Source organism: Berghia stephanieae, chromosome 3 (assembly GCF_034508935.2).
Source record: "Berghia stephanieae isolate SIO BIC M18660-M18661 chromosome 3, UCSD_Bste_1.3, whole genome shotgun sequence".
Classification (NCBI taxonomy): Eukaryota; Metazoa; Mollusca; class Gastropoda; order Nudibranchia; family Aeolidiidae; genus Berghia; species Berghia stephanieae.
Genome location: NC_088362.1, coordinates 93,718,294 through 93,735,705, shown reverse-complemented (window position 1 = coordinate 93,735,705; position 17,412 = coordinate 93,718,294). Strand labels below are relative to the sequence as shown.

Here is a 17,412-nt window from a genome sequence, read left to right as displayed (position 1 = left end):
TAGTTTGTATTGATTTTATGTGTATTGATGTATTTGCAATCCTGGAAAAGTTGAGGCTGGGAAGCTTGAGGCGATTGAAATATATCACTAAAGTTGAGGCGATTGAAATTTATCACTACAATGATGATGATGGTGATGATGATGATGATGATGATGATGATGATGATGATGATGATGATGATGATGATATGTGTCATTTACACATACAATGGTGTGAACTGAAATTGAGACGATAAAGGTAATGTAGAATAGAATGACTATGCCCAGTTGGGGTAACTAAGACCAGACCCTAAATGCATCCCCAAGATCCCCGAGATCCCCGAGATTGAAAGATATGAAATAGATATGGTTGAATGTACTCCATTTGATTGATTCCACCTTTAACTCGCACTTTAGAAAAAGAACATCGGACAGGTTATTTCAATGTCAACATATACAATATAAAGATGTTTTAAAAGTGGCCACTTTTACCAGTTTACTTCATACAATAAATTGAAGAAAATAAAAGTACAAAGTACATATTTGATAAATTAACCCATACTTTACTTTTGGACGTTATATTTGCGTATAATTTTATCTTGGGTCCAATCATTACCAAATCTGATCATTAGAAGTATCAATTTTTAATGTACAATCTGTAATCGATATTTTGTCGGACAAAATCTGCCCTACTCTAAAAAGAAAGCATTATTCATTTTGGCCAGAAAATGTTTACTTCCAATGTCGATCCGACTTTAAACATATCAAAACGTCTCCAACCTGGAGTATCAAAGACGTCTCAGGTTTGAGCAATTTTGAAAGTCTTTGTTCATCTTAAAATGGATAAATATTTCAGATATGTTTTTGAGACATGAGCGTGAATCCCGTAGAGTGTTCGACAATTTTAGGAAAAACATCAAACAGTATTCAAATTCAACGTCCACTTTAACTTCATTTCGCCCCGCCGTTGACCCTATCTGTGTAAGATTAATAACGCGGTAGGCCAAGAAACACAAGAGGGGAGAACATTGAAATAAATAGTTGAAATAAATAATTCCTGGACAATTTGTTTTTACGTTTCCATTTTCCCATTTTTCCATTTTGTCAGGGTACAGGGGTCGGCTTTGAATAATATCCTATTTTTAACTTAACTAATTGAAGAACCGTGTTTTAGAATGGGTTTATATAGATTGTATAACATTGAATTTACTTTAAAGTTTGGAGAAGTGCCATCTAATGATACTCCAGCCTGTATGTAAAGAACATGCGTTGTTTATCTTTCGTTCTCTTCAGAAACATTATCATATTTACCTTCGAAGATGGCTTTACGTTTGTTGTTGAAGATGATGGTAGTGATTGTGGTGGTAGTGGTGTTGGTGGTGGTGATAGTGATAGTGATGATGATGATGATGATGATGATGATGATGATGATGATGATGATGATGATGATGATGATGATGATGATGAGGGAGGTGATGATGGTGGGGATGGGATGGTGGTGGTGTTGATGAAGATGATGATGAAGATGATTTTAACGTTGATAATGATGATGATGATGATGATGACGGCGACGATGATGATGATGATGATGATGATGATGATGATGATGATGATGATGATGATGATGATTATGATGCTGGTGTGGTGGTTGTGGTATTTATGTGATTGTGACGATGACGATGACTTCCATTTTTGTTTTTGTTTGTTGTTTTTTAATATTATCTGATTCATTGAAGTTGGGTTTCTTTTTGTTCTACGCTTTTTCTCTCATACAGTCAGTGAATGTGAGGATGTTTTTATTTTTATTTTATTTTGTTGTTATTTTTGTTGTTGTTAATTTTAGTTTTGTGTACGTATATTTCCTTCCTATATTTATTACGTATTCGTTTTGATAACTCGCTCAGCCTGAAAGATTCATGTTATACCATAATATTAATATTGCAAATTATTCAGACATAAATACCTTCTCCAGTCTCTACGAGTTGTTTCTTTACAACAACAAAAAAAGTAAATCACTATTTGTGCCGATTGCCAACAACACATCCATGTTAATGACCCGTACAGAGTGTTTGATTGAAGTTGTTTTGCACTTAACTATTAATCTGGGCTGTTATAATTTGCTTACCCGGCACATGTCGTATGGTAATTGGTCTTAATTTGTAAGGAACACATGGGCAAACACATTAACATGCTTAGAAATTACAGTACACAATACATTTATATTGTATTGGTTTTTAGAGAGTTTGTATTCGTGTGTGAGAGAGAGAGAGAGAGAGAGAGAGAGAGAGAGAGAGAGAGAGAGAGGGGGGGGAGATAGAGGAGGAAGAGAGCAGAGGTGGGGGGAGAGATATATCAGGTGGTCACAAAAAAGCGTGCCGCTGTTTATTTCTTTTTATGGTAACAAGTTATAAGGATATATTTTCCAAATTTTCACTACTATTAGAACTTTTCTATGTTAATAGAATTGCAAAATACCAAAAATAGTTGAATGCGCGGTATTTTAATGATCTATAATTAGACGTCATTTTTGTGGCAGAAAAAAAACCTATATATTTTGCGTCACGCGTCGAAAAAAGGATTGTTTTTAAACCGGGTCATTCAACCGTTGATACTTCGGCCATTAAAAAGCGTACAGTGATGAAGTTGGCATCATCGGAAAGAGGAAAATTTCAGCTTTATTCCTATACCAGATCAACAATAAAAAATGGGCATTTAAGGGAGGAAAATGCCGTTTTAAAACTTTACATCAGCGGAAAAACCCGACATATTACTGATATAAAATTTGATCCGAGTCTGTCTAATTGACAAACATCTTATCTCGCATTTTTAAAAAGCCCACCAAATCCTTGTTTTCAGCTTTGGGTGTTAAGATTTTTTACACCTCATTGTAGTTTGTAACAGCACTTAAAATGCCGTGAGAATGAGATCTCAAATTATTGACAAAAAGAAAAGAGTTCACGAAAACCACATGAATATTTTATTAAATTACCTTCATAGTTTATGTTTTAGATAGTTTAAAATAAAATGAATAAGATAAATGTTGTTATTTCAATTGATAACTCGGGTCGGTAAGTGGGTATGTTTTAACGATGGAACAGCCTAAATAAACCCCTCATTTTTCCGGTTTTTATTAACGTGCAATCTTTTTTGGATGACTTTCTAGCCTTGGTTTTCATTGAACGACGTTTGGTTTTTATCAATTTATACATGTAATTTTTTTCGAATCTGGTTTGTCTCTCGATGTTTATTTATTGCTAAACAAAAAAACACGGTACGAATTTATACACACACTCTCCACTCATGGCGGCCACGGTGTTGCTATGACAAAATAATTGTTTGACCTCGTTAGAACTGAAGTAGATTTTTACGGTCGAAGGTGGAATGTCGTTTTTAAAACAATTGCATAGAATCCCCACTACTTGTAATTTCTAAATAGAAAAAAGACACACAATGATTCGTCCCAATGTGTTAGAAAATTGAAAAAGCATTGGTATTGTTTATTTTATTTGGGAAAAGCGGTACTTGTAATGGTTATAAGATTGGAGAAATAAGACTTCGAAGTGCCACTTCGTTGTCTAACAGTTTTTTTTTTCTTTCTGGTGCTTTCATGATAGTGATAGACTATGTAATGTAAAAGAACAATAAGAGTTACTAGTGGATATTGAAGCAGTGTATCTGTAGAAGTTAAATATAATTCTTTACGCCATTAAAACTGCATTAAAATGGATAATAGGGTGACGTATATTTATTTGTTTTTGTTTGTATTTTTTTTTTTTTTGGTATGTTTTTGTTTTAAATCGGGAAGAGCTGTAAATTTAAGACGAGAAAAGAAGCAAATAAAGAGATCTGTTTTTTCAGTTTTGGTAAGATTTGCGATACCTCAGTTCGTACAATATTCGCCTCTCAAGCAAAGTGACGTTTATCATAAATAATCGGGTGGCTAGGTCTTTAGGGTGTATGTGGCGGAAAGTACTTTATTTCAAACTAGCCTCCTATCTAAAGGCTAGCAGTTCATTCAGTAACACAGAAATCAGTATACAGTCACGCGTCACAGACCTTAAGGCGCTAAAAGACTTTGGGATGGTAGGGGGTTTAGGGCGCAAAAGACACCAGCTGGGCACAAGCGCATGATTCCGTATAAGAGGAAAGCACTCCACTGCCAACGTATATATCGATACCCTCCTAATAACATACAAAGAGACGATTTACAGTGGAAAAATCATCCCCCATTATAGGAATAATACATTTTACTGAACTCTTTCGGTTAAGGATCCCGGAGAGGGCCAAGGCAAAACCAAGCAATATAATTACCAGACACGTCCATAACGTAGAATGAAAGCGAAACAGACGTTGCGGAAATAAAGACACGATTTCTTGAGATTATAGGGGTTTCTTAAGAGGTTGATTTATAATTTTATTCTGCTGGTTCGAACAGTATGCTTATCATTCATGATTTCATGTTGAATTTTGAGAAGGAAATATTGACTTTGCCAAAAAGTTAAGATGATTTTTGAATTCAGCAGGTCCGGTTTCTTATAGCGTGTGAAACTTTTCTTCTATCTTCATTATTTTGAGAGATAGTTAATCTTTTATACATTTTGCTCGTGATTATAGCTATTTTTCTGCCAACATGCAAAATTGCGTGTTTCGTGTCGCAATTACCGACGACTGATATGAAATCTCTAACTTTAAATCATTTGAAATACTGATTATATTCTCAATATTATCAAATTTACAATGAATGCTGTTTATATAACTTTGAAAAATTGTATCTATGAACGAGTTTTATAGTTTCGTTTTCGTATTGGTTTATACCACTGTGTATGGAGTGCCGTGGACTTCTCTCCATTTCTGTCCGTCGGCTGCATAGACACCGAAGTTATTCCAGGTTAGGCCAGACTCTTTTAAGTTCTTTATCCATGACTCTCCGTCGGGTTTCTTTGAGTTGTTTGCCACCAGTCGTCCAGCGGAGTACAATTCTTGGCAAATCAGTTGCCTCCATTCTGGCAACATGTTCTTGTCATTTCCATTTGCGTCTCTTTAGCTATGTTAACTGTATTTGTCTTCTCTCTTAGAGTATCATTTCTACTTTTGTTGGGCCAAAATATCCTAAAAATCGTTCTGATGAATTTGTTTTGAACCATTCCAATTCATTTTTTTGTTTGGTTGTTACCTTCCAACATTCACTGCCATACAAGATGTCTGAAAGAACATTACTCTTGATCAGTTTCAGTTTGTTTGGTTCTTGTCGGAAGTTTTGCTTTGTTTTGTTTTTGGTTCTCCAAATTTAGCTTTGAAAACGCTTGATTTGCCTTGCACATTCTGTGTTTTACATCTTTCTCTGAATTTCCATTATTTGCTATTTTTGATCTTAAATAAATGAAGTCTTCTACCTCTTCAATTCTCTCATTTCCAATGTTGAGTTCTTTAATCTTTATATTTGTTTTATTATTTTCTTTCCCTTAATGATTATTTTTAGTCCACTCTCGCGTGCGATCTCATTTAATCTTACTTTTTCATTGCCCTGTGGCTTCCTGGACAGTAATGCAATGTCGTCTGCTCAATCCATGTCTTCAATAAAAGACATTGGTGCCCGCGGATTCCTCTGTCTTGTCTGTTGTCCTAAAAATGATTTAAAGAAGCATCATTTTTACAACATGTCTTCTATTCAAAGGTGACGAAATCGAAATCAAGGGGGGGGGGGGGGGTAATATAAATGATTTCTTACACTTTTGCGTTTTGGAATTCTTACCTTGTTTCCCAATGGAGCGTGCGGCGATTGGGAACACGTGCGGAATTCTAAAAAGCAATAGGGTAAGACTCGTATATTATTCCACCCCTTTCATTGAAAGGCCCTAACATTTCTTAGTAGATACGTAATCGTTGAATAATGCTTTGAATGCGTTGAATAAAAAGTTTTTTCGACGCTTACAGAACATTTGCCCACATTTTATTGGTTTAAAATATGGTATTAAAGACAGCTGATTGGCGATTAAAAATAATCTTGTGGTGCGCATGGATATAAATCCAACTTTTTTTTCTTATTTGGGTCAAATTATCATTCAAGTAGGCACTTGCAAGAAGTAGCTCTCGCGAGTTGAAAACAGGCGAGGATTTCTGTTTCCGTTTTTGAGGGGAAAAAATTTAGGAGTGATTTTAAAATGCTCATTCTTCTTTCTCAGTGGAATGAAATGGCATGTATTATATATCATTGGAAAGGGCATAAAATTCTGCATACAATGATGCTAATATTATTATCTTCCTATATCATGATTTTGAGAAATCTTTGCGTAAAGAGAGTATATGTGTTTAAACGCTTATAACTTTTAAACCAGAGGTGGTCCTTCTTAATAAAAAAAAGTCCTTCTGAGATACATATTAAAGTAGCTTCTCTAAAAATTTCAGAGCAAAATATGGTTGCACTCAAAAGTTAGAGCTCCCCAAAAATTAGTAATTGGCCTCGATTGTTTACAGAAGCTGCCATTTTCTTATACTGATTCACTTCCTGTCGTCTGCTGGGTTTGAGAGATAACTTCGTCAATCCACATCAAAACTTTACATCTTTATATCTTACAAAATATTCCATTTATGGAAGTTATTTTTGTTTTAAATTATTCAATTAATTGGCGTTTTCATGTCCATGCATTCATTTTATAATTTACAATTCTCTTCCTTTTTTTTCCGATTGATTTTTCACTGTTGATTTTGACGTTTTTCATCCTTTGACGGACGTCTGTCCAATTTAGCGGAACGGGGGAGCGGAAGTTTTTAAAATCACCTATTTTCGACGATTTTAAACACTAATACACCACCTCAAACATTTATCAGTCCATATCTCTGCTTTTATGAGGTCTATTTTCATTTTGAAAAGTTCAAAGTGAACAACTAAATGACGCCGATTCAGTGGTGTATTTGGTCTATCTACATGTGAATAAATATTTAATTGTCGACTTTTCCAAAATTCCAATGGGTCATTCATTTGCATGTCGTGATCTATTTTTCCTTGATTTCAGTTGTTTCAGCTCTAAACTATACCTTTCTCTCTCATTAAATAATTATTTTTCTGTTTGCAATGTATTACAGAGATGTTGAATTACCACATGTAAAAATTTCAAAGTTGTATCTGAAGCCGTTTCTGAATTATACTTGATTATCCATGGGTTGCTGTGTTTTGGTCACATATTTTCCTATTTAGCTTCTTTTGAGATTTTTCACCACATAAAAGGTCATAACTTTTTAACTAGTTGAGATAGAGCGATAATTTTTTCACTTTTGTAAATGTTTCACTCCCCTTTATTTTTCTACGCTAAATTAATACCGATATCACTATTTTGAAAAATTCTTGCAAGTGCCTAATTCAAGCAGATGTAGAAAAATACAAATGGCGAATCGAAGTTACTTCTGCCGTGCATCCAAAACCATTAAAGTTCACAGCAAATTACTCATTCTGCTGGCGCCGACCCTCCCCCCCCCCCCCCCCCGGCCTCATACAACACACAGACACACACGCACATTCACACAGAGAGAGAGAGAGAGAGAGAGAGAGAGAGAGAGAGAGAATGAAATAATAATAATAAAAATAATAATAATAGTAATAATAATAATAATAGTTAATAATAATAATAATAATAATAATAATAATAATAATAATAATAATAATAATAATAATAATAATAATAATAATAATAAAATTATCGCCCTAGATAATATCAACCCTTTAACATGATCGTCAGATTGAATTGAGGGAAAACAACATTCTATTCAGAATTCTATTCTATGTGGGAGTTAAAAGAACCAAATAATCTCACCCGCACACGGCTTGAATACATTTATAGTAATAAATAGGTTACCTTCAACGACATTGTGCCATCATCGATTTACACCGCTAATACACATTACAAAAACAAAAATATCAAAAATTGAAAGAAAAGTGCACACAAACAAAAAATAGCCGGCATATCATGTCTAGACAGAGAATTCCAATGCCAGATTAATTTAGGAAAAAATGCCAAACAAATTACTGGAAAATTCGGAATGGTCTAAGTAAATGCCAAAATTTTAGAGGCATCACATTTTCTAGTAAATGCCCGTAGAAGTGGATAAAAATCTTGAATTTCTTATCCCATTTCCATTGTTAGTGTCTAGACAGGACTATTTTTTGTTTAATGAACATTTCTTTTAAAAATCGGCTTTATAAGTACCAAATTGGCATCCAGCTGAGATATTTAGTTGGGAATTTCTTATGGGCAAGGCTTTTATCATCCCTCCCTATAGAAAACTTTTATTATCATCATCATCATCATCATCATCATCATCATTATTATTATTATTATTATTATTATTATTATTATTATATTATTATTATTATTATTATTATTATTATTATTATTATTATTATCATGTCAGAATATTGATATTAAGATGAAATACCCTAATTCTATGTTTTTTATATAAAATATATTGTTGCTTATACTTTGACATTTAATAAATCACAGATTTGCAGTTGAATTAGAAAGAATCAATCAAAAGTTCATGCCTCGTTGTGTTATTAAGGGCACTTCCGACTGTAATCTTTTATAGATAGAATGCGCTTGGCCAAGGAGTTCACAACATTGCCACCCGGAAGTATAACGGACCAACACACAAACTCTGTGTAACCATGAACTTTTATAGTCTGGTTAATACAGTTTAATGAGAACAACTCACAAACGCGGATGGCAAAAACAATAATAAAGGCCTGAGTGACGTCATCCGCATACTATCTAAAGTTTTATTGCAGAAAGACTTTAGAATGGAATAAGAGTGTTTTTTTCAAACCCATTTGCACACGTTACCAGCTTCAATCCACGTTTTCAAATAGATCTTAAAAATTGTTTGATATCTCTTTTAAAGACGTTAGACTATTGCAAAGTAATATCTGTCCACCTGATATTACAGACCAAGCCTCACTGCTGAGTGGACAATGGGGTCAGAATAAAACAATCAATTGCTTTGTTTGTTTCGTTTCGTTTTACTTCTCTGTTGTTTTCTTTTGTGGGTTTTGTTTGTTATTTTGTCTGTGTTTTTTGTTTTGGTTTGTTTTTAAAGTTTTATGGGGGGTTTTTAGGGGGGGGGGTTGTTTTTTGTTTTTGGTTTGTTTGTTTTGTTTTGTTTTTTGGGGGGTTTTTTTGTTGTTTTTTTTTCGTTTTTTTTTGTGTTTTTTTTTTTGTTTTTTACTGTTGTTTTTTTTTTTTTTTTTTTTTTTTTGTATTGATATGTCTTCTTTTAATTTTGTTTTTCTGGAGGGGAGATTGACGTTTTTGTGTTTATGTTTTGGATGTTGTTCCTCTATTTTTTGCGTGTTTTTTTCTTTGTCTACCTTATGTTGCTATACGTTTCAGCTACTCTAAATATATCTATTTGTGCAGATGAAGGGATAGTTTGGGTTTTTTACCTCTGCATTGTTAATGAATGATGTTTAATATTATTTATATTTTGAATCAGATATAGCCGCCTATTAGTGATTTTTTCGTTGCACTCAGTAACAGTTGATTGACCTCGGTCATTATCCACGAATGCACTCTTTCCCATCAACCGCGTCCCGTATAGATTATGTGGCCATTTGCAATATTGCGATCACAATCTGAGATGTGTAAATATCAAACAGTGCTTGCAACCAGTAATGGCTACATTGCATCGAATATATACCAGAACATGTTTAGGTCATTGCACTGGGATATCTAGTCATTGCAGCACTGTTGCAAAGTTCATATCATAACTGGAGCAAATCCAAATATTAGATGTCAATCGCGCCATCTTCTCTGATTCGGACGTCTAAATCAAATGACAGTAACAACACATGGATTGTCTATTTTGAAAAAGATGTTTCTGGGATTGTCTATCCTGTTTTATATTTTCTTTTCTTTGGCTTGCTTTGTTTTGATTTTAACTTTTTCATTGTTTGAATTTTTTTAATTCATTATTTTAAATTTTGTTGTGTCCTTTTTGTGTCTTTTATGGACTTTTTGTGGGGTAGTTTCTTATTTTCCCAATCTTCTTATAGATTGACGCTTTTGCCAGCATGTCAGTCCTCAGAAATTCAGTATGTCAATTTTGAAATCTGTTTGCGATGAGATCGTATCACGCTAGTGTATGGGGGCTAAGGATAAGACTGTAACATGTTATAGTATGGGGGATAAGAATAAGACCATTATACGTTAGTCTCTAAAGATAAGACAACAAAACGTTAGAGTATATAGGCTAAGGATAAGACCATAATACGATAGGGCATAGGGGCAAAGGATAAGACCATAGCACGCTGGTGTATGGGGGCTAAGGATAAGACACTCTAGGGTATGAGGGCTAAAGATAAGACCATAACACGGTAGGGTATGGGTGTTAAGGATAAGACCATAATAAGTTAGGGTATAGGGGCTATGATAAAACCATAACACGTTATGGATTTGGGTCTAAGGATAAGACCATAACACACTTGTTTATTGGGGCTAAGGATAATACCATATCACGTTAGTTTATAGGGACTAAGGAGATAACAATAGTACGCTATGGAATGAGGGCTAAGGATAAGACCAATACACGCTAGGCTATCGGGGCTAAGGATAAGACCATAACACGGTAGGGTATGGGGTTAAGGATAAGATCATAACACGGTAGGGTATAGGGCTAAGGATAGGACCACAACACGCTAGGGTATAGGGGCTAAGGATAAGACCATAATACGTTAGGGTTTGGGGGTAAGGATAAGAAGATAACGTGTTAGGGTATGGAGGATAAGGATAAGGCCATAACACGTTTTGCTATAGGGGCTAAGGATAAGTCCATAACACGCTTGGGTATGGGGGATAAAAAACGTTAGCGTATAGGAGCTAAGGATAAGACTATAACACCATATCAGACCTGCAAATAAGTATACGTCATGTCAGCCTGAATACGTAGAAACAAACAATGAAAATGGGACATGTACCGACTCTCTACAATTAATGAGGTGACAGGGACCTTGGAAAGAAAAAGAAGAAACTGACGTGGTCTGTGGAGAAAATGTTTTCTTACCGGGATTTGAATTCGCAAACGCGAAGTGCTTGTATTACATGGCCAGTTGTAATTACTGGATATGTGGGAAAATCTTGGTACATCATCAATCACTCACATCCATAAACATTTTTATTGCTAATTCCAAATAGGAGTTGATATGTAAACCCTTGTCTCAAAACGCTATTATATATTCTTTATATATTGTTATTATTATTATTATTATTATTATTATTATTATTATTATTATTATTATATATTATTATTATTATTATTTTATTATTATTATTATTATTATTATATTATTATTATTATTATTATTTATATTATTTTATTATTATTATTATTTTATATTTTTTATATATAAGCATGAACCAACTGTTTTAATTGATTTTAAACTTTAAAATTGTAGGAAATGTGAAATTTGAGTTTGTGATCACTTTAAGAACTTATACTTATATTCAAACTCGTCAATAAAGCAAACATAACCAAAGTCTCATATTTAGTTCATTATAAATTAAATTCTAACATCGTAAAAATCCCAGAGATAAAGCGTTTCGAGACGAAGGGTCACATACAATTTTCTAGATTTCCCTTTGATTGGGTGATTACTTATCAATTTCAATCGTTGTCTCAATTTCCATGACATTTGTGAAGCATTGAAAGCATTATTTACTTCATCTCGCCTTAGTCTCTATTAATCACGCTGCTGCTGATTTTCGTTTCTGTTTACCTTTGACCTTTCGTCTATTTTTCTAGAGTCATTCTCGGTGAAGTCAGCTACCCTAATCGGTTAATTAATCTTTCCTGCACATTACCTAATAATGATTATAAGTCGGTACTTATCATAATTGGCATTTTAACGGGATACACTAACACAATAGTTATATTTATTATTTTTTACGCTCTCACGGCGACAACAAGCTTACTGTTCATTGTTAAAAAATTATATTTCTCTTCACAATTTGTTTTAAAAGTTTGACTGGATTGGCCAAATTGTTTTCAAACGAGATGAATGCCGAGTCTGTTTCATGCTTATTGGGCAATCTACGGGGAGTGTGGTATTGTGATTATAATATTTATATTTATATACCGACCCTTTAATATTGAAGTCGGTTGCTTTTATTTCGTGTTTTTTTGTTTGCTTTTTGTTTTATACCTTTATATAGATGCATAAAATATTTCAAGTATAATTATGATCAATTTTTACAATATTGTTTCGAGCACACGCTCTCATCAGGAAGTGAGAGTGAAAGTAGATTGTTGTGTCTATCGTACTTTTTCGGATTCGCGGTTATAGTGGTACGCAAATTGAAAAAAAACATACAACACAGAATTACATGGAAAATCATCTCCAGAGAACATTCGTACTCCCATCTTCTAAGATTTGCATCCTCTTTGGAAGAAAAATTCTACATCATCACAAAACCGACCATGGCAACACTCAACACGAGAAACGAACTAACATCATCATGCAGACGTAAAACAAACACCTTTTATGTGATTACGTACCACCAAAACGGCGAAGCCAAAAAAAAAATACGATAAACACAACAATCTACTTTCACTTTCACGTCCTGATGAGAGCGTATGCTCGAAACAATAATATTGTAGAAGTTGATCATAATCATACTTGAAATATAATATACTATAATCATACATATATATATATATATATATATATATATATATATATATATATATATATATATATATATATATATATATGATCCCGTCGCCTAGGCATTCCATGAAGGATTATGGATAACCCATCAAACAAGATGTTTGATGTCAACAGGAATCACCAATGTTGTCCAAGTGTACAAATTGGGGGTTAATCATCTTGCCCAAGGAAAAAAACGAAAGTGTCTGAAGCGGGGTTCGAACCCGGGACCTTCCGGATCACAGTGCAATGCCTTAACCAGTCGGCCACTTTATTTTCATGAAAGAAAATTCAAACCAAGTTGGGTTTTTTTATGTTTTACTTTTGCTTTATTGTTTTGTTTTGTTTTTATGGGAGGGGGGTGGGTGCTTGAATTATTGTTGTCTTGTGGAACGAATTTCTGAATGGAATCTCAATCCCAGAGCGGCTAATTTGAAGTTTACTCATTGGTACAAATAGCAAAAGAAAGAAAGCAGGTGATTTTTTATTATAACACTTTAAAAAAATATTTTTTAATCGGCTAATGACATTAAAAGGTTTTAAAGATTTTTATTTGTCCTATCTTTGGCATTTGCAAAGAGGCCATACGGCATCGTTTATTTTTTTAAAAGTCAATAATAATCTTTGAATGTTTAGTTTTATATGGTCTATACTAATCACCTAAATTGGTATATTGCCTGATGCCGCAATCATTATAATTGATTTTCTTCTTAGGGTAATTCCAAAACTGTTTTCTTTAAAAAAAACGATTAAATTACACAGGATTTTTACATCCATGGAATGGACTTGCAAATAGGTTCCTGATTGAGCGTAAGTTTGACACGCTCGCAATTGAAACAATTACGGTATTAAAAATACAAGATTGTAAGAATCATATCATTCGGATCATCATCACATTAGTTCTTAATCAAAACTATGTCTGCCAATATTTCTCGTGGTGCGGTAGATTTTAACCCAAATAGAATCTCGACGGTTTGATTCTGATGTGCCACTTTATTTATGACCGATAGTGATCGGTTAAATGTGTATAGATAGTATGCAGATGACGTCACTCGGGCCTTTGTTATTGTTTTTGCCATCCGCGTTTGTGAGTTGTTCTCACTAAACTGTATTAACCAGACTATAAAAGTTCATGGTTACACAGAGTTTGTGTGTTGGTCCGTTATACTTCCGGATGGCAATGTTGTGAACTCCTTGGCCAAGCGCATTCTATCTATAGATCGGAAGGGTACAGATATAACTATCTATTGCAAACCTTGAATTTTACAGAGTACTGTGAGATAAAAGTTTCTCCCAACTTAAGGGTAATAACATTATTTATCATTATTTATACCTTTTTGTCTGCTTGAGCACTCGTATATTTTGCAAGTTTCTAGACTTTAATGCCGTTTACAGGTAATGTTAATACCATTGTTGTATACTTTGTGGTATCATTTTATTTTTATTTTTGTGTCATTTAGCGACCATTCTTTTTTACTTTCATATATGTTGCCATCATATTTTAGATGTATTGGCGAAAGCCTAAGAGTAAATAAACTTGAACTTGAACTTTTTGAAAACTGTTGTGAAATTCTCAGTATAGTTAATTTTCTCATTATATTCAACAGCGTCGGCCTTCATTTCCTCAAGGCAACTTAAACTGGCGAATCAGACATCGACAAAGCGAAGAAAAGTGTCGGCGAACACGGAGGAGCCTTGTAGCGCATGAGGAGAATTATGAGGGGGAGAAAGAAGAGGATGGTGAAGGCAATTTATTTCCGGAAAGTATGCCATGCTACGAGTGCACATGTTCAATGACCCACTTTCATAGGGAAGAGGAGACTAAAAACTCGAACAGTCCCAGCACACCAACATCAACAACAACAGCAGCATCGACGACAACGAATAATAACCAGAATGAGCCATCTGGCCGGAATGAAGATATATGTGGCAATAATAATTCACAGCCACCAACATCATTTTCATCACCGTTTAACTCGGAGAAGAATCGGCTAAGTTTGTGTTCTTGCTCAGATTTAGCCCATGGTGGTCATAGCAACAATAAAAATTCCCGAAAATGTGGGAGCTTCTCAAACAGATGTCACTCATTCTCCGGAACCAGTGCGTGTGGCAGTAGAGGATGCAGCAACAACGAATTTTCTAGAAATCATCGGAGGAGTTCTAAAGAAACTGTCATTATCAATGTTGGAGGGCAAATCTTTGAGACGTACAGATCTACCCTCCGTCGTTTGAAAACGCCAGTCTTCAACAGTGAGCAGATGTTCAAAAGTTATTATCGTAAAAGTCATGGGGATTACTTCTTTGACAGGGATCCAATGGCTTTTGGGTCTGTGTTGAATTTCTTAAGGACTGGCGAGTTACACATCCCTACAAACATGTGTGGACCTGCATTACAGGTATGTTGATCCCATTTACGTATATCATTGTATATTACGATTAATGAAACATGTATAGATGAAAGCCTATGGGAGGGTATAACGCTGAAGAAAATATCATTTAGCTTTTTTAAAAACGATACACATAGAAAATCTTACTGTGTTTGTAAGACTTGTACAAACTACTGCGATAAAAAAGTGCCTGAGTGTAGTATGTGGGTTGTTTTGATATTATATTATTTTGTTGAGGTTTTTTTGTTGTTTTTTTTTGGGGGGGGGGTGTTTGTTTTTTTGTGTGTTTGGGTTTGTTTTGTTTTTGTTTTGTTTCTGTCTGTTTTGTTTTTTTATATTAGCCTTGTGTTTTTGTTTATCTTTTTTCTTTTTCTCGTGTGTTTATTGTTTTTTCCTCTGATTATTCCATTCTTTTGTTTTTCATTTCATTAAGAGAGGGTTTCGTGGGATTATTTGTTGAGGTTTTTTAATTTGTGTAACTGTTTGATCATGTAGTATGATTCACCGCTTCTGACCTCTAGGTTCGTGGTTCAAGAAACGTTGTCGAGAAGTTGAATTCCTCGGAAATGCACTTTACTCACAATCTCTCACCATACTCAGTTGTAATATGAACACCTGATCGATAACAAAGTTGTCCCTGTCGGGAAAAAATTGAAAGTGTTTTACAAGCTAAATTTTATCTCGTCCTATCTACATCTCAAGAGTAGCTTTTGGCTCTTGACCCCTTGTAAAGCGCCTTTAGCACATAAAATATTAGTGGATATTGCACTATAACAATCTCGTGGCCTTTGTTTGTCATTCATTTGCTCAGCTTAATCTTGGAATTTTTGCTTTCTGTTTTTGTTTGTTTGCTTTCTGTTGGTTGTTTTTTGTTTTGTTTTGTTTGTTTGTTTGTTTTTTGGTGCTTTTTCTTTTGTTGTTTTTATTGGGGACTTTATTTTTCTTTCTTTATTTGTTTGTTTGTTTGTTTGAGGGTTTTTTTTCTGTATATTTTTCATAATGTTTGTTTGACTCCTAACGTTTATTTGATGAGAGAAAAAGAATATTTCCCTTAATGTTCTCGTGGTGCTCATCGTTTTTAGTCACGTTCTTTCTATTTCAGTGTAATGTTAGAATAAACTTAAATGTAATAAAATCAAATAATGATTCCGTTTTGTCATAATATAACCAATCAATGGAATAATATTAATGAATGACAGAACATTTCTTCTCTTTGCCGGGATAAAAAATAAAAATGAGAATCAATCACCGCTAAATAATCATCTGAAATGTGGCATGAAAAATGTCTAATGTTGGTGTATCTATTTTGATTACTGGACGGAAAAAAGAAATACTTAAACTTGATGTGCAACTCAAGAAAGCTGATGCTTTGGGTGATTTTCCAAACTATTACTTACTTGTCTTTTACTGGGATTTTCTTCATAGCTATATATGCTTGTCTCAAAATAAATAATTCCTTGCTTTTCGCATGAATATTATTCTCTTTTCGCATGAATATTATTATTTTATCCGGACTTACATCATACGAGTAAACGATTTGTAACTTTTTCTCTCTTTTCTGTTTTTTTAATCCATAAATTGTAAACATAACGGTGTGCGCTTTGAATGCAATTTGATTGGATCAGTGATCACTTGATGCAGCTTCTAGTTCTGTCCACCTAACAGTTGGACATAGCAATAGGATTCATTAGTCTAATGTCACATCCGTCCAGCAACCAACAGCTTGGTTCTAAACAAAGAAATTCGGTACTTTTTATTCTTCATGCTGGCTAAAACTTTTTCTCATGTCCTGTGATCAGAATGTATAAAAGTCAAAACATGATCAGATGTATGTTTTTCTCCTCTGAATACACTTTTATGCTCGTCTGAGAAGTATTTCATAAGGGCGGTGATAGATATAATGGCGTCCGCCATTGTTCCGATAGTTTAGAACCAGTTACTATGCGTCATTAGGAGAGAGGTGACGTCACGACTGTAGAACCCTATCGGACAGCCTTAAATCTATGTTTAACTGATTTTGACCAATGGGCCTTTTACTCTTCAATCAAAAGACTGAGATAACTGAACTACTTTTTCCAATTTTTCTGTGGTCTTTCTAGTATGTAGATTACTTTGTTCGTTAGCTCTCTTAAAAGTTAAATATCACATGCTAAAATGGGATAAAGTCCGGCTTTATTTAGATATTGGGGGACTTTACAAAGTCCCGGGTTTGAGAGTTTTGCAAAGTCCCAGGCTTGAGAGTTTTTGCCTAGATGAGGACCATTTTAATCGATTAATATTTGAAGGAAAAGTTTTCTAGGCAAAATGTAAAAATTGCGTGTGTTTTGTTGTTTTTTTTGTATTTCATTTTGTTGT

At 34.1% G+C, this 17,412-nt stretch overlaps 1 protein-coding gene across 1 annotated transcript in view; it reads left to right on the top strand.

Moving 5' to 3' along the window:
* Positions 1-17,412, top strand: part of LOC144968868 (potassium voltage-gated channel protein Shaw-like) — an 84,179-nt gene that overhangs the window by 61,778 nt on the left and 4,989 nt on the right. The window contains exon 2 of the mRNA XM_078907662.1: positions 14,278-15,066. Coding sequence (XP_078763788.1) covers positions 14,278-15,066 — 789 coding nt within the window. The remainder of the gene's footprint in view (positions 1-14,277; positions 15,067-17,412) is intronic.